Source organism: Haemaphysalis longicornis, unplaced genomic scaffold, assembly GCF_048455015.1.
Source record: "Haemaphysalis longicornis isolate Haplotype H1 unplaced genomic scaffold, Haemaphysalis longicornis Haplotype H1 scaffold_7, whole genome shotgun sequence".
Taxonomy (NCBI): Eukaryota; Metazoa; Arthropoda; class Arachnida; order Ixodida; family Ixodidae; genus Haemaphysalis; species Haemaphysalis longicornis.
In genome coordinates, this window is record NW_027526422.1 from 185,806,163 (window position 1) to 185,827,910 (window position 21,748).

Genomic DNA, 21,748 nt, shown 5'->3' on the forward strand with positions numbered 1-21,748 from the left:
TATTTTGTGACACACCTTATCAAATGCTTTGGAAAAGTCAATGAATATACAATCGGCAAACGTGGACTGATCAAGGAAAGTATGCAGTTTGTGGGTGAATAATGCGAGTTGCGTTTCACATGAATACGTTTTTCTGAAACCTTGTTGTGACAGAGAAAAATAAGAGTTCGATTCTAAAAATTTAACTAGGTTAAAAAACAATATGTGTTCAATTAGTTTACACAGAATACTGGTTAAAGAAATAGGTCGATAATTAAGGGGTGAGTGCCTGTTGCCAGATTTAAAGAATGGAACCACCTTTCCAATTTTAAATTAAATTGGTAGCACACCGTGATCGAGCGACTGTTGATAAATTTTTGTTAGTGTAATGGAAGAATAGTAACTAGTACTGATTATAATTTCTGGACTGATGAGGTCACATCCAGGAGCAGAGGATGGTTTTAATGATTTAATAAGTTTTTCAACACCAGAAGAATCGATGGTATTTGGGGCATCTGGTTGTGGCTGTAATTGCAAGGTAAGGGTAGTGGGACATTAGTAGTTTCGGAGAAATTTGATGCAAAGGCTTGATTGAGAACTTTAGCACTTCGGTTGGAAGGAATAGCGGTAATATTTTCCTCAACAAATGTTAAGCAGTCACCGTCTTTGGGGGGGTTAATAACACGCCAGAACTTTTTTGTATCGGTTGATAACATCAATGGCAAAGTAGTAATCAAAAAATTTTCTTTAGCATTTTTAAGAGCAGTGACGTAATCTTTAGATGCCTCTTTGTAGGCAGCCCACCGAACGGAGCTAGGGGACAGCCCGGCTAGTTTATATAAACGTTTCTTCTGGTTAGATAAGCATTTTAAGTGAGTGGAATACCATGGCGCGTTATCATTAGAAACTATGATGCGAGTGGGTATGTACTTATCTGTTAGTTCCTTAATTTTGTCACAGAACATGTCCTAGTTAGTTTGTACCGAGCGACAGTCGAAATCTTCGAGGAACGGGTCGAGAAAATCATATAATTCTTCATTAAAGGCGTCAAAATTGCCTCTTTCGTAAAGCCGAATTGTTTTAATCTTATTTTTAGATTTCGGACGTGGTAAATTAATGTCAAACGATAGCATACAGTGGTCGCTGAAGCCGGGTAGGTGCGCAATACTGGATACGTAATCTGGTCTAGAAGTTAGTACAAGATCAAGAATATTGGCAGACGTTTGCTTTGATCTAGTTGGCTGCCTGATCAGCTGTGATAAAGAAAAGCTGAACACGTGTTGAAGAAGTCATTAGCAAAGGTTGAAAAGGGCTGCAATGTGGGCGGTTCATTTTCCCAAGATATGTTTGGAATGTTAAAGTCACCAAGTAGGAACAACAGAATATTGGTATGACGCGTGCAAACCAGGTTGATAACATCGTGTAGCTTGTTCATAAATATAGGAGTATTATGGGGTGGACGGTAGCAAACACCGATGATAAGCATTTCAACCAACAAGGCAACAAGTTTGACTACCTTAAGTTGTATATACTTCATTTAAACTTTGAGTCCCCTGGATACAGGAAATACCCCTAAACCTATTTAATTGTCAAATTCAACTCCACGGAACCTGCTGGAAGCATTGCGTCTAGGGGCAACTTGGAATCCTTGCGTTATTCACAGGGAATAGAGCATTAGGCATTGTCCTGCATATATCTTATCCAAAGACTATGATCCCTCTCTCTGCTCGTTATTGTTCAACTAATTCGTATTCTTTTCATTCCGTAGCTTCCAGTTTAGTACGCGCCAGCATCCCTCCAACCTTTTCAGTGGAAGTTTTTTCTCCGGTTTATCTTGTGCCCCGTACGTCATTTGAACTTTATCTTTTCGTTTTTGAGTTTCAGGACAGGCCTGTTTCAGGAATGTTGCTGTGGCAACATGTGCCATTTCAGTTCTGGGGTTATTGCTTTTTCTTTTGTGTGTGTTTTTGTGTGGTTTTCCTCCCTGTTTATCTTTTTCCTGGACCTAGTTATTCCCTCCTTCTCTACCTTTTCTTTTGACCTGAGGCTTGCAGATAGCTTCTGATAAGGACTTCTCTCACCGCCTGTTCATCTTCCGGTTGTTCTGAGACGCTTTCGGCATGCCGTACGGTGGGTCAAATAAACACCCTCTCAACCTTTCTCTCCAGAATTTTGTGGAATATCAACCCCCGGCTTACCTCCCTCACAGCTACTTCACGGCTCAAACTATACAACCTTCTTTCCTTCGCAATATCTCCCCCGACATACTCCCAAACCAATGCGCTTTCTCAATGCTACTTCCTTCTTTCCTTCTCTCCGCTCAGCTGACGAAGGCAAGTCTCGTGGCTGAAACGTTGGCAGCAATCGTGGTTTCTCCCTTGTTCGAAGTTTTCTTTTCTTGTGTTCTCTACCATCTTCAAAGATTTAGTGCTCCCTGGATTTTGTGTACGAAGATGACGGAACAAGGTAAACCACCTTTCCTCGTCCTGGCACATGTAGCTCTGATTGGTGATAGCCACTTTAAGTATAGTGACGACCACTTCCCTTCTGCACAACATTCACCATTTATAAGCTTTCAAAGCTGCGCCACAACCCATGACATCAGAAAACTCATTGACGCCGCCCCTTGCAACATCACTCAGTTCATTCTTTGCTTTGGCATAAAATTAGGTAACGATCGTGATTTCTACCTCTTTCGAAGTTTTCTTTTCTTGCATTCTCTACATTCTTCAATATATATATATATATATATATATATATACATATATATATATACATATATATATATATATACATATATATATATATATATATATATATTGTAACGCATCACATACTTGGACATGTGCATGACGGATGGGCAATCCCTGGGCTAGAAGAGGAAGAGGAACGATCCTCAGGCGTGTGCGTTTGGAGCCCCGTTCGTTCCTGTGAAGCTTCTCCGTCCTGTCCAAGAAATAAACCTCCCTGTTACCGTAACAGACTTGGTGGAGGTGCGGGGTAAACCCAGCGACAACGGCGTCACTGGATCTTCGCCGAAGCCGTCGCGTAGCTGGCCTCTCGCCCGTCCGAGAAGTCATGGCGCCCCCGGCTCAAGGCAGCTCTTCGGCGACACCGCCCGGCGGCTGGCAGCTGCAACGAGAACCGCGGAAGTTTGAAGGCAAAGCGGAAGAAGACGTCGATGACTGGCTCACCCATTACGAACGAGTGAGCAAGTACAACCGTTGGAATGCGGCAGACAAGCTTGCAAACGTCGTATTTTCCTTGGAGAAGACCGCCCTGGTGTGGTTTGACAACAATGAAGCGAAATTTACGACGTGGGATCGGCTAGTAGAGTTAATGAAGGAAAGGTTCGGTGACGCTGAATCCAAGAAGAAGCGAGCGGAGCAGACTCTTCTGCAGCGAGCTCAAGTACCAGGGGAAAGCTGCGCCACCTACATTGAAGAAATTTTGCAGCTGTGTAGAGTAGTGAACGCCGAAATGCCTGAGGACGACAAGGTGGGCCATCTACTGAAGGGAATTGCTGAGGACGTCTACACATTCCTCATTAGCAAGGAGCATTTGGACACCGTGCCGGATGTAATTCGGCATTGCCGCAAGTTCGAAGCGCTAAAAAAACGCCGTATAACTCCAAAGTTTGGCCGCTTATCCAACGTGACTACTGTCGCAAGCGTTGACAGCACGTCTCCCGCTGATCTCGCGGCTACCATACGGCAAATAGTCCGTGAAGAGTGGCGACTACATGAAGACGTCCCAATCAAGGCAGCAAGCTTCTCTGAACGCTATCTGACGAAAGAGGCTGCGTGCCCGTGCCCTTGTGTTCACAGTGAATGCATGAATCCGTCCATCAACGCTGCAAGCATTGAGCCCCACCGAGCCGCGGGAAATCTTAATGGTCCCTATCACAGGGACGCAGATTTTTGGCGGCCAGGTCGCTTTCCTCGTAATCTATATGCCGACTCTTACGAACCGAATCTACAACTGGATCACTCGAACACAGAAAACTACGAGGTTGGCCAGCGTGCCTACTAACCAGATATGCGATATGCGTCTTTTGAACGGTCAGATACGGGGCGTCGGCCGCCTGTTTGCTATCGCTGTGGCATGACGGGGCACATCCAGCGATTCTGCCGTCGTCGACGCCAGCTGCCAACATACAGGGCCCCAGACGCATACCCTCAACGTTCTTCCTACAGGCTTGACTCATCGTGGCATCCGGGAGTACTTCCGACCCCCTCCGGACAAAATGCACAGCGAAGTGGTTCTCCTTCATCGGATCGCAGCCTGACACCACCCACAATGCGCCCGAGGAGGTCGCCATCGCCTCGCCGCCGCCCGATGTCACCACCCCCGGGAAACTAACCAGTGCGGCCGATGGGGGTGAGGTCGCTGGACCGTCTGTAATCGATAAACCTCTGCCTGATTCTATGGACAAAAACAAAGTTCAAGTTTCGGTCGATGGAGTTTCAACAATGGCTTTAGTGGACACTGGAGCCACCGTTTCTGTAATGAGTTATGCGTTCAAGGAAAGACTTGGCCGCAAAGTAATGTTCAGCTGGGATCAGCCTCTTTCTTTCTGGGGAGTTGGTGGCGAATGGCTCCGACCTATGGGTGTTTGTAGTGTGAACGTCTCGGTGGCCGGGAAAACGTTTACAGCGGAGTTCGCAGTGCTTCCCAGTTCCACACACGACGTCATTCTCGGGATGGACTTTTTACAAGACTGTGGGGCAACCGTTGACTGTGGTGTCAGTGAACTTTCAGTCAGCAGTCTTCTCTTTCCCTTGTCTGGCAACGATTCTCCAGCTGAGGAAATTCTGATTGTTTGTGACGACGTGGTTCTGCCAGCACACACAGCATCACCCATCACGGTGACCGCTTCTGAAATCCCTGTCAGCTCCCTGGATGCCTTTGTGGAGCCACTGGCCGGGAACTGTGCGAAAAAAGACATTTTCTTGCCGCGGTGCCTTATTCGCATCATCAATGGTCACATTTTATTGTGGGCGTTGAACTGCTCCGCTCATAACGTGGTTCTACCTAGAGGCATGAAACTTGCCCGTTTTGAGGCTTACGAGAGCGCGTCTGTTGCTGTGGTGTGTGAAAGTGAGCCTCAGGTTGCCACTAGCGGCGTGCCTGATTCTAAATTTCTGGGCATGATTGATAAATCCCTCTCCTCAAGTGAGCGTGCTACGCTGGTGACCGTTCTATCCCGACATGCTTCTTTGTTTGACTTCCCCCAACATCCGGATCCCGTCTTCACGTGCGCGTCACACAATTGAAACTGGCTCGGCACGTCCAATTCGACAAAAGCCCTACCGAGTCGCCCCATATGAACGCAAGGTTATAGCGAATCAGGTCAAAGAAATGCTGCAAAAGGGTGTTGTACAAGAGTCATCTAGTCCGTGGGCTGCACCTGTCATCCTTGTCAAGAAGAAAGATGGGTCATTGCGATTTTGCGTGGACTATCGGCGCCTCAATTCCATTACGAAGAAAGACGTATACCCGCTTCCTCGAATAGACGACGTAATTGATTGTCTGCACTCAGCGTCCTACTTCTCGTCCGTGGAACTACGATCCGGATATTGGCAAATCCCGATGGAACCTGCACACAAGGAAAAAACGGCCTTCGTCACTCCTGACGGTCTTTTTGAATTAAACGTGATGCCGTTCGGATTATGCAACGCTCCGGCAACATTCGAAAGGTTCATGGACACGATTCTGCGTGGATTGAAGTGGGAAATTTGTTTGTGTTACCTTGATGATGTAGTATTTTCGGGCGAACGTTCGATGAGCACAACCGCCGCGTGGATACCGCCCTGAACTGCCTGCAGAGTGCCGGCCTCGTGCTGAATTCGAAGAAGTGCCGTTTTGGCGAGCGTCAAGCGCTGGTTCTTGGCCACATGGTTGACAAGAATGGCGTCCGGCCTGATCCTCGGAAGATTGAAGCTGTCGGCAACTTCAAGCAACCACGCTCAGTGCGCGAGCTCCGCAGCTTCCTGGGGTTGTGCTCATACTTTCGTCGCTTCGTTCCTCGGTTCGCGGACTTGGCATCGCCACTTACGTACCTTTTACATGACAACGTCCCATTTCATCTCACACCGGAATGTGAGGCTTCGTTTTCTCAGCTCAAATTTCTTCTGACATCAGGCCCTATTCTGCGTCACTTCGACCCTTCCGCGCCCTCTGAGATACACGCTGACGCGAGTGGAATCGGTGTTGGCGCGGTGCTCGTTCAAAAACATAATCATGTTGAGCAAGTTGTCGTCTATGCTAGCCGCTGCCTGAGCAAAGCCGAGCGAAATTATACGGTAACGGAGCAAGAGTGTTTGGCAGTTATTTTTGCCGTCCAGAAGTTTCGCTCATACATATACGGACGCCCATTTACTGTGGTCACTGACCACCACGCTTTGTGTTGGCTCACTGGACTTCGCGATCCAGTTGGTCGTCTAGCCCGATGGGCCTTGCGTCTACAGGAATATGAATTTGTTGTGCGCTACAAGAGCGGCCGCCAACACGCGGACGCCGACTGCTTATCTCGGCTTCCGGCCTCTGAACCCGAAGCAGACGCTGACAACTTTGACGATTAGCTGGCAGTGGTTAGCTCCAACTTTCCTGATGCTGAAACTTTCGTCGTGGAGCAGCAAAACGACTCCAGCCTACAACCGCTGTTTGCAGTTGCTCATGGTCCCAATTCGTCTCGCCGCTTCGTTATGCGGGACCGGCTGCTTTGGAAGACGAACTACCTCGCGTGGGGTGCCCGTTTTCTTCTTGTTGTGCCAACACGCCTGCGCTCGCAAGTTCTGCGCACAATGCACGACGACGCTACTTCCGGTCATTTGGGAACGGCGCGAACGTTGCATCGCACAAAAGAACGCTTCTTCTGGCCGAATATGCATCGCACTGTAGCGCAGTACGTAGCCAGTTGTCAAGAGTGCCAGAAATATAAGCGCCCTACCCATGTTCCACAGGGACTTCTTCATCCAGTTGCACCTCCAAGTTCTCCGTTCGAACAAGTTGGCATCGACCTGCTAGGTCCGTTTCCGCGCTCTTCCACTGGTAATCGATGGGTCATCGTTTGCGTCGACCATCTTTCGCGATACGCGGAAACCGCGGCTGTTCCGACCGCCACCGCTGCTGAAGTGGCACTATTCATGTTGCACTTTCTCATTCTCCGGCACGGTGCTCCTCGGGTGATAATCAGTGACCGCGGTCGCCAATTCGTTGCAGACGTCATTGAAGAGCTTTTACGTCTTTGTACTTCTCGTTTCCGCCACTCCACACCATACCACCCTCAGACAAACGGCATGACCGAACGCACAAACAGAACTCTTACTAACATGCTCGCCATGTACGTCGACTCGGACCAAAAGAATTGGGACGAGCTGTTGCCTTTTGTCACATATGCATACAACACTGCGACGCATGAAACCACAGGTTATAGTCCGTTCTTCTTGCTGTACGCTCGTGTTCCTCGTAATACTCTGGACTCCATCTTGCCGTTTTCGCTGCATTGTGAGCCCTCAGTTGCGAAGACGCTGTGCCTTGCCGAAGAGGCTCGCCGCCTTGCAAGACTCCGAACTGTGGCGTCGCAGACGCGTTCTAAGAAGCGCTACGACAGTCGGCACCAATTCGTCTCTTATGCAAAAGGTGACTTGGTTTTGCTATGGACCCCAATACGAAAGCGCGGCCTGTGCACTAAGTTTCTGTCACGCTACACAGGCCCATTCGTTATTGTTGATCGCTTGAGCGACGTTACGTACGTTCTGTCACGGCTCACTACGACTGGACGCCGGAGCAACAAGACGCAACTGGCTCATATCGCCCGCTTGAAGGCATTCATTCCACGCTGTGAACAGTGACTCACCCTACGGGTTTCGTCTGTGAAGGGGGGAATTGTAACGCCTCACATACTTGGACATGTGCATGACGGATGGGCAATCCCTGGGCTAGAAGAGGAAGAGGAACGATCCTCAGGCGTGTGCGTTTGGAGCCCCGTTCGTTCCTGTGAAGCTTCTCCGTCCTGTCCAAGAAATAAACCTCCCTTTTACCGTAACAATATATATATATATATATATATATATATATATATATATATATATATATATATATATATATATATATATATATATATATATATGGGATGGCACCCGGCGGGCATTTTTTCAAAACTTTCTCTCTGACTCAAAAAATTCTTCATCTGTTTCTATGACCAACCACAACCTCTCCTTTGCTTTCCGAGGTTTTCTTGACTGCCAACCTTTACTTTATGTCTTAATTTTCTGATTAGCATATATATTGTGAGGTCGTAGGTAGGAGGCGACCAGACCGTGGCTTCGTAGCGCCTTTATTCGGAGGCGAGTCGAAGAGAACCCACGATGGCGATCAAGCCCAAGCGCTGATGATGATCTCCGAAGAAGCGGGAGCGGGATCGACGATGATGATGAGTATGTACAAGAAATGAAGAAGTGATCACCTCGAGCCGGTGGTGACGATAGTGAGCAATGGCCGCCTACGGTGGCAGACAAGCTGTAGCCTCAAACAGAGGTCACACTATATATATATAAATATATAAATATATATATATATATATAAATATGGATATATATATATAAATATATATATATATATATATATATATATATATATATATATATATATATATATATATATATATATATATATAAATATTTATATATATATATCCATCTTTATATATATATATATAGTAAGAAAATGAAGGGCACGTTTAGGAAATACAGAAAGATAGGTCGGGAATACAGAAAGATAGACGCTTGCCTTCTCCCTAGAGAAGGCAAGCTTTGCAGGGGGCAGAAAAAAGTTAGATGGGCAGATTAGATCAAGACGTTTGCGGGGATAAATTGGTCACAGTTGGCCCAGGACCGAGGGAATTGTAGAATAATGGGAGAGGCCTTTGCCCAGCAGTGGGCGTAGATAGGCTGGTGATGACGATGATGATGATGAGGTCGGCAGTCTACAACGCCAAAGGAGGCATAGGGGTGTGGTTAGGCTCTTTTTTTTACTACGGTTTATGAAGTAAACATTTTTTTTAAATATACCGAAGAAAGAAAGAACGCAAAACACGCCCCCAGAGTAAGGACCAAACCCACACTGAACCCAACCCAGAGTGGGGACCGAGCGCAGGAATGGGTTTGTTCCCCACTCTGGGAGCGTGTTTTTCTTTCTTTCTTTGTTCCGCATATTTAAAAAAATGTTAACATCCTTAGCCGTGGTAAAAAAAGAGCCTAACCACACCCCTGTGCCTTCTTTGGCGTTGTCGACTGCCGACCTAGCTTTCTGTGTATATATATATATATATATATATATATATATATATATATATATATATATATTTATATATATATATACAGTTAAGATAAAAGATTCCTGGCTATAAGGTTAACTGTATGATAGAGAAGTCACATTGCGACACTTAACAATATAAATTCTAACGTTTCGACCGGAGGCCGGTTTTTCTCAAAGATACAAATAGTGCAGATCAGTTGGGTTTGAATACATTTCAGTTGTGGGCGGGGCAAGAAGATGTATCAAGCAAAAAAACGTAGGCTCTACGTGACACAAAAAAGCATACGAAGCCGCAGAACGCAAGGGGTGGAAAAAAAGCGAGGGTCTTTGGAGTGCTGCCGGAGAACCGAGGGGAAAGGGGGCCTAATTAAGGCAGGCGAAGCTATAGGACAAGAGGAAAGCATTGCGAGGTACTGAAGTCACAACGGCAAAGCAAGAAGGTAAAAACTAAGGGAACGAGCCAACTCGTCACAAGCCCGCTAGTCACCGGAGAACTCGTCATAGGCCAACTCGTCACACCGGCCTTTTGGTACAGTCCCAACTCGAGATAGGAACTCTCGTGCAAAGCGCCTTTTCGTCGCATGGATTTCGTTACACCCCCGCCATGTGAACAAAAGCCTAAAAAACCTGACCGGAAATTGCAGTTGAAAGCACGTCAGAGGCGTGTTGCTACAATGGTAAATTCGTTACCGCTGTTTAGGAGGGCGTGTGGGGGGCGTGTGTGCAGTGATTTCCCTACACCCCTTTTAGGGGGTGTGTAGACCCCCCTAGTTTTTCTGGACATCCCCCCTTGAATCCCCAAATTTCACTCTCGTCAGTCCTTGTATGGACCTTTTTCAGTATCAATCTGCGCATGCGCGGGCTGCCCGTCTGCTATTCTTGGCAGTAGCTTCGGGCAAAATAAACAAAAGTGCGCCCCCCGAGATTCCTGTTAGCGTTGCACGTATTTATTTCCTTTTTTTCGACAGCTCGTGGAAAGTTCGTGTTTGCACACAAAAAGGCTTTCAAAGGAAAGGGGCAAAGTGGTTTGAGGCTGACCACGCCTAGCACATCGCTAACAGCAAGAGAGTAGCGAAAATGAAAAAAAAATAAAGGGAAAGGGGAGCTTCAACGGCCGCAGAGTAGTCACGGAAACTTTCGCCAGCTACCGTGACATTCATATGAATGGTACGGGTGACGGGTGAGTGAGGGGTCAACTGCAGGACGAGAACATTTTGTGCACGAGTTCTCCGAAACCCAGATATTTTCGGTTGTGTGCCTTACTGCCATTTTTAATACGCCGAAGTGGAATACCACGCGGTGGACGCAGCAATTGCCCACTCGCTTGAAGTGATTTTGGGAGTGACGTCGGGTGCCCAGGGAAAAATGGTCCAATGGAGGCAGCGGAAACGCGAGTATGCAGGACAGTCCCACGGTCAAGGGAAGTTTACTTAAGGGGGGCCCCAGAGTTGTCCGTGGGCAGTAGGGTGGATAATCTGAAGATTGGTCAATGTGGAAGTTGCTTGGCGGACTCCGGGGGTGACGCTAGTGGTAGTCTGTTGGTAGGCCCGTGGCAGGACGACCAGTGCCAGACCAGTGCGGGACGACCATCGGTGCCGAGCTTACCTCACCAGTCACAAGGCCTCGCCAGCTTACCTGACCAGTCACCAGTAAATGTATAAATAAAATTTCACGCTTTCGATATTCGAAGATTTTTTTCAGCGTCTTTATTTGGCCTAGTACCATGGGCCCGGTCTTCAATTGCTTTTGTTTTTATGGACCCTGGATGCTTAGCGCTGCTTTCACGCTGCGTCAAGTAAGATGTGTGCAAGTTCAATTATAAGAACTGCAAATAAATAACATATCGATTCGTCACGGGGATGAGCGTTTGGTTAACAGACGTCTATTATTTAAAGAGAAATAAAAAAACAGCTTTTCTGGTTTATGAACCCCCCCAGAGCCATTGAGACACCCTCCTTGATTCGATGCCTGGGGAAAATCCTGCGTGTGTGACCAGCAGGTGTGCATAAAGAGGCGTTTTTTTTCTTTGGGGGGAGAGAGAAGTGGAGAGGTCAGCGCGACTTGCACTTCAAGCTCATCGTCGGGGTTATCGGGGTGGTCTACGTCCGTATTTTCGCGCGTATAACCTGCCCTTGCAGACAACCCCCTCTCCCACTCTCAGTCTGCAAATAAAAAAAAAGAATTGGCCAAGCTTGCACTAACTTGCGCAAGGCTTGAACCATAGCTTAGATGGAGGATTTCCTTTTATGTAAACACTGAAATGCACACCACCAGGCATTGCGTTAAGCTAGAAATTGTTTATTTGTTGATTTGATTCACAGTGGGGTTTACCGCGCCGACGCTGCTTGGCACGGTTCACTTGGCACGGCGGAGCCAGCACGGACAATCAACGTAATCTCTGCACCTGCTATCTTTGCAGTTTCTGCGAAATCTTCCTTTGCTAGGCGACTGTTTTGTCTTCAAGCATCGGCTTTTCCTGCTGCGGGAAAGGAACGTCGGAGACAGCGCAAGCGCGTTACCGGCATCACATCCGCCAGGGGAAGCAGGCGCTATAAAGACGGCTGTGCTCGAGAGCTAGGGTCACTTGGCACTGCCCAGGCAGCACGGACAATGAACGTAATCGCTGCACCTGCTATCTTTGCAGGTTGGCATTTTTTCTACACTTCTTTTCTCAACATAAAATATTTGTTTTTTGCTGCCTTGACTGCTGCCAAGTTCTGAGTGCTGTTTTGTTTGTATGCCATTTTTTGCTGTCCAGGGTTCGCACAGGTCCTTGAAAACCTTGAAAACCCTTGAATTTAGAAGTGTCAATTTCAAGGCCTGGAAAGTCCTGGAATTTTTAAACGGTCCTTGAAAACCCTTGATTTTTCTGGAGAGAAGCAATGGCCCTATCTTTTCACAAGAATTTAAAGTGTTTGTCGTGGATTTTAGGTGTTAAAAATGCAAAGAAACATTGTAACAATCAAGTTTCAGTGTATTGCATGAAATTACGAGTTTGGTGGATTGTCATTATTACGAGGCAACATTGGGAACAGCATTCCTCAATAGAATCCATGTCATGATACAATCCAGTGAAGGCCGGCTTCTCTTCTCTATCTTGCATGTTCTATTTAGTCTGTGGACGGCCGCTCATTGCATGTTTGCTGTGCCTCATACGCTCCATCTGCGTTTGCTTTTACGTGCAAATGGTGGACGTGTACATAGTTATTCCTGCCTTGCAGCAACACTTGCTGATTTAATTTCAGCTCATATTCTTGCTGACAAAGCAGAAGATGCAGGCAACATTATGAAGTTTTGAAATCAAACAGCCTCAGCAAAACACCAAGAAAAAAGAAAGACCTCTAAATGCCAGCTGTCAAATAAAAAATAAAACTGGGGGAGAATTCACGAACCCGTTAGCGCCTATCTAAATGTGCACTAATGTGCTTGGGTATTGGGCAATATCGAAATTAAAAAGTTGTAAATAATCGCAGATAAAACATTAGACGGCGTCCTTGAAAATGTGTTTTCTGGTCCTTGAAAACCCTTGAATTTTTGCTTTTGAAGCTCGTACGAACCCTGTGTAACGTACCATGGCTGACCTTGCTCGTTTTCAAGATGAGTTGAGAAAAGAAAAAAATGACTTTACGGCAAAGTTGGAGCGTGATTTACGTGAAGACATCCGCGAACTGAAGTCAAGCATTGACATTTTCAATGAGCAATTTTAACAGGCAAAGCAGGAGCGAAGTGAGCTAGAGAAGGAAAACAAATCTCTAGAACACAGACGAAAAGCTACTTTTGGACTGCGAAGCTCTGCGAAAACATGTGGTGCACCATGAGCAACACATTACTGCCTCGGAGCAGTATGCCAGGAAGTCTAACCTTGAAGTGAAGAGTTTACCGTTCGCTGAGGATGAAAACCTTCTTGACACCGTCAGCGAGATCGGTAGACTTGTAAACGAGCCATTTCGGAATCACATTATAATGCCTGCCACCGTGTCCCGGCGAAAAACCAGAATGTTGCTCCCAACATTGTCTTGCAATTCAAATGCCGTTCAAAGCGTGACGCGGTGCTGGATAAGGCAAGAAAAATGAAATTTTCGACGCATGACTTTGGCTACGAGTCTAGCGAACCTGTTTTCATCAACGAGCACCTTTGCCCTGCGATGAAACAGTTGCTGGGCATGGCTATTGCACAACAAAGGCAAAAAACTGGCGTTTCGTTTGGACGGGAACGAGCCCACTCGTCACAAGCCCACTCGTCACCGGAAAACTCGTCGTAGGCCAACTCGTCACACCGGGCTTTTCGTGCAGTGCCATCTCGAGATAGGAACTTTCATGCAAGGTGCATTTTCGTCGCACGGATTTCGTACACCGGGCGCGGCCTAGAAGCCCTGACCGGAAATCGGCGTTGAAAGCCCGTCTGATGTCTGATGATGGTTTTTACAATGGTGAATTCGCTCCGGCTGTTTAGGAGGGTGTGGGGAGGTCTGTGCAACCAGCAGGTGGGTATAAAGTGCTGTTTTTTTTGGTGGGTGGGGGGGGAAGGGGTGAGTAGGGGTGAGGTCAGCGCTACCTGCACTTCTTCAAAAGCTGATCGTCAGAAGTGTTGAGGTGGTGTACTTCCGTATTACCGCGCGTATAACCTGCCCTTGCACAGAATCCGCACCTACACTTTCAGTCTGGGAATAAAAAAAATGGCGAAGCTTGCACTAACTCCCACAAGGCTTGGGCCACAGCTAAGCTGGCGGATTTCTTGATATGTAAGCACTGAAGGAAACACCACCACGCATTCAATGAGGTTTGAAATTGTTCTTTTGTTGGTTTTATTGATTGTGGGCGAATACCGCACCGGCGCTGATGATGATGATGATTAGTGACTTTCCCTTTGAATCGGGGCGTCGGTTGTCAGCAACCGACTTGCCTGTTTTATTACGTTTACTTGCCCTACTCCCAGCTAACCTATAGATTTGCTTCCTCCCTCCCATCTCTCCCTCTTTTTGGTTTTAAACTCATCGCCCCCACCCCCTTGTTTTCTCCCCTCGCTGTTCTAAATTCTCGTCCGCATGATTACTCCGCCTGCGTACCCATCCCTTCCCTACTTTTCCTCCACCACCACTTCAGTCGCCTCTTCGTCACCTCTATGGCCTTAAAGTTGAGTTTCCCCCCTCGCCCCAAATCCCAACGCCTCCGCCAGCGTCGTTTCCCCCTCACCCCGCGGTGGCCGTATCTCTGTGCAGCTCCTGACAATATGGTCTATAGTTTCACGATCACTGCCGCAGCATGCACACGTTTCATCCTGCTGCTTGTACCTACCCATGTATACCCGGGTTCTTAGGCACCCTGCCCGTTCCTCGAAGAGCAACGCACTGCCTCTCGTATTCTCATAGAACCCCTGCTTCTTAATTTCCCGTTTCTCTGCCCTATAAGTCTCGACGGTTTTTTTCGCTTTCATTCTCTGTGCCCACTTCGTCATCTCTGCTGCCTTTACCGGCTTTTTAACTGTTGCGTAAACCCCGCTTTCCCCTACCGACTTTCCGTACCGCTTCGTCAGCTGTCTGGTCGTCCGTCTCCACCGCGTGTCCAGGCTCCTCAAATACAGGTACTTAAACACCATCGCGGCCCATTTTTCGTCCTCCATGTCACGAAGTCGCTCCTCAAACTTTATCTTGCTCTGCGCCTCCCTCGCCTAGAAAGACGACCAGCCCATATCCCCTTGTACCCCTTCATTTGTAGTTTTACTGTGGGCCCCTAGGGCCAATCTGCCTACCGCCCTCTGATTTACTTCCAGGCCCACTTGGGTCTGTGGCTTCATGCACTGAACCGAATTAGCGAAAGTTAGTCCTGGTACCATGACCCCTTTCCAGACTCCGCTTACCACCTCGTATTTGCTGTATCCCCAGAGGGCTCTATGCTTTATTATAGCCGCGTTCCGTCTTCCTTTCGTCTTAAGGTGAGCCTCATGCGCCTGCGTGTAATCTTCGCTGTTGTTCAGCCATACTCCTAAATATTTATACTGTTTTACCAATGGTATTTTTACTTGCTGCACTCATGCTGTTTTGTGCTCTTCGCCGTCATTAAAGACCATGATCCCCGATTTTTCTCTGCTAAAAGATAGCCCTATGTGCGTCGCTTCTTCACCGCATATATCCATGAAGCCCTGCATACTTATCCGGTTGTGCGCCATCAACAATATGTCGTCTGCATACATTTTTACCGGAACCCGTTGTTCCACCACCTGCCCGTTTTTCATGTAGGATAAGTCGAACCCCATCGTGCTGACTTCTAGCTTCCTTTCTAACCCCGTCATGTAGATTATGAACAGCAGCGGAGAGAGAGGACATCCTTGTTTCAAACCCTTGTAGGTGTATACAGGCCTATTGTATGTTACCCCCTCCCACACTATTTGCACTTGGTTCTCCCGGTATAGCTCCCTGAGTAAGTTAATGAATTCTGCCCCAACTCCCTCGTCCTCCAGGTTACTCTAAAGCCGCTCCCTGTCTAAATTATCATACGCCGCTTTAATGTCCAGAAAGGCTAACCACAATGGTCGGTTTTGCATCTTCGCCACCTCTATGCATTGGCTTACCACGAATAAGTTGTCGTCTAGTCTTCTGTCCTTTCGAAACCCATTTTGAAGCTCCCATAATATCCTATTTTCTTCCACCCACTGCTCTAGTTCGAACTTCACTGCCTGCATTGCTAACCTGTACAGCACTGACGTGACAGTTACTGGCCTATACGAGCTTGGGTTTGCCCTGACTCCTTTGCCCTTGTACACTAAGTTCATCCTGGTCATTTGCCACGCGGCCGGTATTGCCTTTTCTTCTATCCTTGTTCTGATGGCTTGCAGTAGTTTTCCCTTGCTCTTTGGTCCTAAATGGTTAATCAACTCCATCGGTATCCCATCCGTGCCTGCCGCGGTATTCTTGGGGACCTTTTCCTCTGCTGTTTTCCATTTCAGCTTGTCCCCATCTATCTCCAGACATTTCGGCCTACCCGCCGCGACATCTCTGTGTCGGTGCGGGGCCTCTTCATCTACCTTACTGAACTTCTCCGTGATAATTTTGTGCAGGTATGCTAATGTTTCCTCTCCTTTTAGCATCTGCCCCTGCTCCTTTTCTATAGTACCGCCTTCTGTGGGACTCGTACGGTTTCCTAATGCCTGCACATGGTTCCAAAACCTTTTCGGCGCGTCTAAACCCCTTCCTCGTATTTGCGCTACCCATCGCTCGCTGTCCCTCTTTATGTTCGCCTGCACTAATTGCTGCACTTCCTGTTTCATTTGCCTATACTGCTCCCATTTTAGGTCCACCTCCTCCTGATGTCTCCCCATCCTCTTGGCCTGCCTGTGCTCTCTAGACGCCTTTTTACGGCTCTCTATCGCCGCCTTTATTTCTTTGTTCCACCAGCTTTTGGGTGTTTTTTTTCCTCTCCATCGATTGGCCCCCTCCGCTTTGACTATTTTTTCCTGCATAGTCTTGATGAGCCTGTCATATTCCCACTCTTCTCCAGGATTTCTTTCTATGTCAGCCTCTGTGCTTTTGGCTATATCCGCAATTTGTTTGCTGTTTAACTCGTTTTTTCCACCCAGTTTCCCAAAACTCAGGTTTATGCGCTTGTGGTCACTGCCCAGACTGTGGCCCCCTTCTTCATCTATGGTCATTCCATCCAACCATTCATAAAGTTCCTCTTAAATAAGGCAGTAGTCAATACTCGACTGTCTCCTACCACACTCCCACCTAATTTGTCCCTCGCATTTTTGTTCCCTATTTACTATGATCAGCTTCTGGTACTCACAAATATCTAGCATTAGATTTCCGTTGAAGTCGGTGTACCTGTCTATATCTTCAATGTGGGCGTTCATGTCCCCTACCAATAGTACCTCCCCAAAACTTTTCAAATCTTCGATGTCCTTTTTTAGACACGGCACCAGTTTTTCGTTTTGTTCTTTGCTATCCTTACCCGTCCACATGTAAGACACCCCTAAAGCAATCTCCCTACCCTCCACTATCCCTTTCATCCACACATGTTCTTTAAAGTCTTCTTTAAGTCTCTTCCAATTATTCCCCTGCCATACCAGCATACCTACTCCTCCGCCTTTTCTCAATCGAGCCGTCCTGTTACAGCCTTCCCATACATACTGTCCGATTACCGGAGGTTCCTCCAAGTCCCGTAGGTGCGCCTCGGTCACAGCGTATACACGGATATCTTCCTCGTCTAGCTGCTTAGTAATCTCCATTCACTTCTCTCTTTTCCTGCCACCCTGCATGTTTATGTACGCGATATTCAGTTTCCCCCCTCTAATCTTTACACGCCGTCGTCGTCCCTTTCGTTTACCTGCACCGATCTGCACCAACCCCACTATCTCCTTTTGCTCCTTGCATTTGTCTACGCCATCTTCGCAAAGGCCTGTGGGCCCCCCAAAAAAGCCACAGTTCGCGCCGCGTGTCGTCTTCCGATGGCTGCTCCCACCTGCCCGTTGAAATGCACTCCGTCACTCTGGAACGCGCTTTTCCGGCCCATCCATCGGACATCCCTGTTGATGTCTACGACAGCGAAACTCAGCTCTTTGCCCAGCTCCCGTATGTCTCGGTTCACCGCTACCACTTCCCTTTCCACATGTACCCCTCTCCCAATTATCTCTGGTACTGTGCTCACGACGACCTGCACATGTGGGCACAGCGCCCGAAGTTCGTTCACCCCCTTTTCTAGCTGCTTGCGCACTCCCGCGCCCCTTCCCTGCAGAACGTCATTGGTTCCTCCTGCGATAATCACTAGGTTCTGCCCCTGCATATTCTCCCACATTTTATCCTTTGACTTTTCTAACACTACCCTGACCGTCTGCCCCGGGAACACGCCAACCTGCACTCTCTCGTCCTTTCTCACCCGGCCTCTAATCTCCATTTCTGAGTACCGCATGTTGGAGTCCCCCGCCACAATCACCATGCGCCTTTCTTACTTTTCCTGGCTGCCCCCCGGCGCGGCCACCTGCTCCCGCTCCCGCTGAGTCAGCGCCAGTCCGGGATCGTCTTCCGGCGTGGCGTCTTTGTCCTCCTCCTTTTCCTTCTCGGGGTCAAGCACTGCCGACCCATCTGCCTCGTGACCTGCTTCATCGTTTGTCGGGATGTCATCCTTCGTCGGCAGTTTGACCTCCATTTGCCCCAACCTCGCTTCGAGTGCCTTCCTCTGCTCTTTTTCATCTTTCAACTCCTCCGGTAGCTCGCCTAGCTGAACTCGGAGCTGCTCCTTTTCTTCCTCGACCCGGTCGAGGCGCGACGCTAGCACATACACTCTGCACATGAAGTCCTGCCCTTCCGCGTCCTCGACCGACTCGAATCTCGTCTCCTCGAGCGGGTATTCGTGCTCGCACCCCATGCACATCACACCCGGCTTCTTACTCTGAGGCATGGTGCTGCTCGTCCAAGGCGATGAATCGCGCCGTAGTGGAGGGCTCCGAATTAACTTTGACCACCTGGAGACCTTTTAAGTGAGTGCGCCGAATAGGCTAGAATGCCCACCATTAGGATAGCAGTCGCTTAATTAGATGTTATTGCGGCTGCAGGGGCCTCACCGCACAATGCGCAAAGCTGCACCAAAAAAAAACCTCGCATATCCGCACCTCTACTTTACCCCTGCAATGTTTTATTTTTTTTGGCGGGATATACGAGGCGAAAATACGGTATAGACGATAGTACTTTAGTTACCATCGGACAGGGTGGTTGACAGGTGTTTGTGACCAGGTGATTGAACACGCAGATGAAGCGCCGTTCGGGGGAAGGGCGGGTAGCGCGCTTGAGCTTTCAACGCTGCGCTGACACATCCATGGAAATTTGGGTAAGGAAAATAGTTCCACAGAATCGCCTTATCACTGGCTGGTAAGGGCGAGGAAGATGGGACACGGTCAAATCACGGGGCCGCTAACAAAGAAGCACCAGGCTATAAAAGCAACCATTCCAAGACGAATATATTATCCTTCGATTCGTATGTCATCTTTAGTGACCGGAGAAATATGGAGGTAGCGAAAACTCAGCGAGGCGCCCCTACGTTATTGTACGAGGGGTACTCCCATACTATCAGTAGGCAGAACAGCTCGGGCACTTACTGGGTATGTAGGGAGCGAAAACTCTTCAAGGCAAAGATTACAACAGACGACTCCATAAGATCAGTAGTGGCGATCAGTGGGTGTCACAGTCATGCAGCGGACCTGACCGACATCAACCTCCTGAAAGTGTGACAAGGCATGAAGAGAAAAGCTGGTGAGATTCCATCTGTTTTTAGATTGATAGGCATGTTTAAAAAATTATGTTCCTTTTCTTGTGCTTTACTGACTGATTGTTTTATTGGAGTAACATACTGCATATTCCTTTTGCACTACCAGAGAATGGGAGCGAGCCACCGCATCGCATTTTGCTTGAGACCGCTGCCTCGGTAAGCGAGCATACGGCTTCACAGATGCCTTCGCAAAGCACACTCAAAAGAACCATTCGTAAGCAGAGGCACAAGCACCAGAAACCTTACGTTCTGTTGAAAGCCCGAGAGGATATCATTATTTGAGAGGAGTTCAAGGTATACCCGCTTAACTAAGAGTTGCTATTGCCAACAGCTGCTGCATGTGACATCTATAATGTTCTTGTATTTTGCAGGTAGCTGGGAGCGACGATTCACCTTTCTTGCCGTACGACAGTGGTTCTGGAGACCACGACCGCATTCTGGTCTTCGCCAACGCAAAAATTTTGAACGTCTCTCCGCTGCAAAGTGTTGGTTTATGGACGGAACTTTCAAAGTGACGCCGTCACTGTTTTATCAGATTTACACAGTACATGGCCTGTATTATGGTGCAGTGATCTCCCTTATGTATGCATTGCTGCCAAACAAGAAGGAGGAAACGTACCAGCGGTAAGTTTTACTTTACCTAATTTGAGCGGTCCGCTTCACTGCATGTATATACTTATGACGCTATTATTCCTTTGAATTTCTTTTCAGGCTCTTCTCTGTACTGGCTGGTATGGTTTCTAACCTGGCATGTGAGGTCATGTACAGCGACTTCGAGGCAGCAGCCATTAGAGCCTGTGCACGGCATTTTCCCCAGACTCGGATACAGGAATGTTTTTTCCATCTTTGCCAGTCCGTTTACCGGAAGCTGTGCAAGTTTGGCATGCAAGCTAGCTACAGCAATGACGAAGAATTCGCCGTTCAGGTAATTTTATTCAGTGCAACAGTCATGGCTGTTAGCGCTCCATCCAAAAAGGCGGTATATTTTAAATCTAGATTGTTATGAAGTTTAAATAACGCTGCTGCCGTGTCTTCTATAAGCAACTTTGTCTCGGGAAATTGGAAATCATATATTATCGCAGCTAAACCGCAATTTTGAGTTAAATTCCCATTGTTTCATTTTTTAGATGCGCATGCTACCGGCATTGGCATTCCTGCCGCTGTCAGAGGTTCCGGACGCGTTCGACGACCTTCTTGTAGGGTGGCCAAGCTGCGCGTCAGATTTGGCCATGTACTTTGAAGACACCTGCATCGGTCGGCGGCGGCGCAACGGAATACAAAGTGCCCTCTTCCCGCCCCACCTGTGGTCCGTGCATGAAGCCGTGCAGCAAAATTTCCCACGAACGAACAACTCTGTGGAGGCCTGGCATCGTGGCTTTCCGGTCTGTTATATGCACTATGCGTGCAACGTATTCTGGTTATTATTTAAGTGCGCTCATAAGATAAATTGAATAATTTTAATTGCTACTTTTTCGTTTCAGTCAAACGTCGAGTGTTGTTTTCCAAACCTATGGGCTTTCTTGAAGTGCCTGAAGGATGAGCAAGGGCTGCAGGAACTTAGGATGGCCCAGTTAGACGTGGGACAGCACCTCCCACGGCTCGCCTGCAAATACGAGGACGTGAACGATCGCATCGCTAGAATCCTGGCTGATCACGACAGAGGAGCCCCAATCAACACGCTTCGATTTATTGCCCTTAACATCCGCTTCTGAACTGAGGCAGTGAACAACGTCGGAACCCAGCGCTGAAGACGCCTACACAACGACACTGCGAGAGAACAGTGTAAATAATACAACAGTACAAAGAGAGTGCAATAAAGATTTTTTTTCATGCACAACCTGTTCCCTGCGTCATTTATAACAATTTGTCTACTTTTTTCGCGTGCAATTATATTACAAATTTGTATGCAATTGTCATTCAAATTTATTAGCTCGGTATTACGGCACATTCACCTAACTGCCTACGTCAACAACTTTGAAGGAACACTCACTCGCCGACATCATTTTTATATGGGCGACGTATAGCAGGCGGAAACATCGCTTCAACGTTCCAAGACAAGCTCGTGATGCGAGTTTTCCGTGTGACGAATATTCGATGATACGAGAATTCCTCGTACGAAATGCCCTGTGACGGAGTTGGCATTCCTGACCAGTTTACCTGTGACGAGTTGGCCTATGACGAGTGGACTTGTGAC

At 47.7% G+C, this 21,748-nt stretch overlaps 1 protein-coding gene across 1 annotated transcript; it reads left to right on the top strand.

The window, feature by feature from the left end:
• Positions 1-20,687: 20,687 nt before the first annotated feature.
• Positions 20,688-21,266, top strand: LOC144146716 (uncharacterized). Its single transcript, XM_077678644.1, has 2 exons — positions 20,688-20,936; positions 21,036-21,266. Exons 1-2 carry the CDS (start codon positions 20,688-20,690, stop codon positions 21,264-21,266), a joined length of 480 nt encoding a protein of 159 aa, XP_077534770.1.
• Positions 21,267-21,748: the final 482 nt, after the last annotated feature.

Excerpts from the sequence above, each read along its gene's own strand:
- LOC144146716 (XM_077678644.1), top strand. The coding sequence starts at position 20,688 with ATGCTACCGGCATTGGCATTCCTGCCGCTGTCAGAGGTTCCGGACGCG. Across the intron at positions 20,937-21,035 it reads CCTGGCATCGTGGCTTTCCG|TCAAACGTCGAGTGTTGTTT; the intron begins GTCTGTTATATG and ends TTTTCGTTTCAG.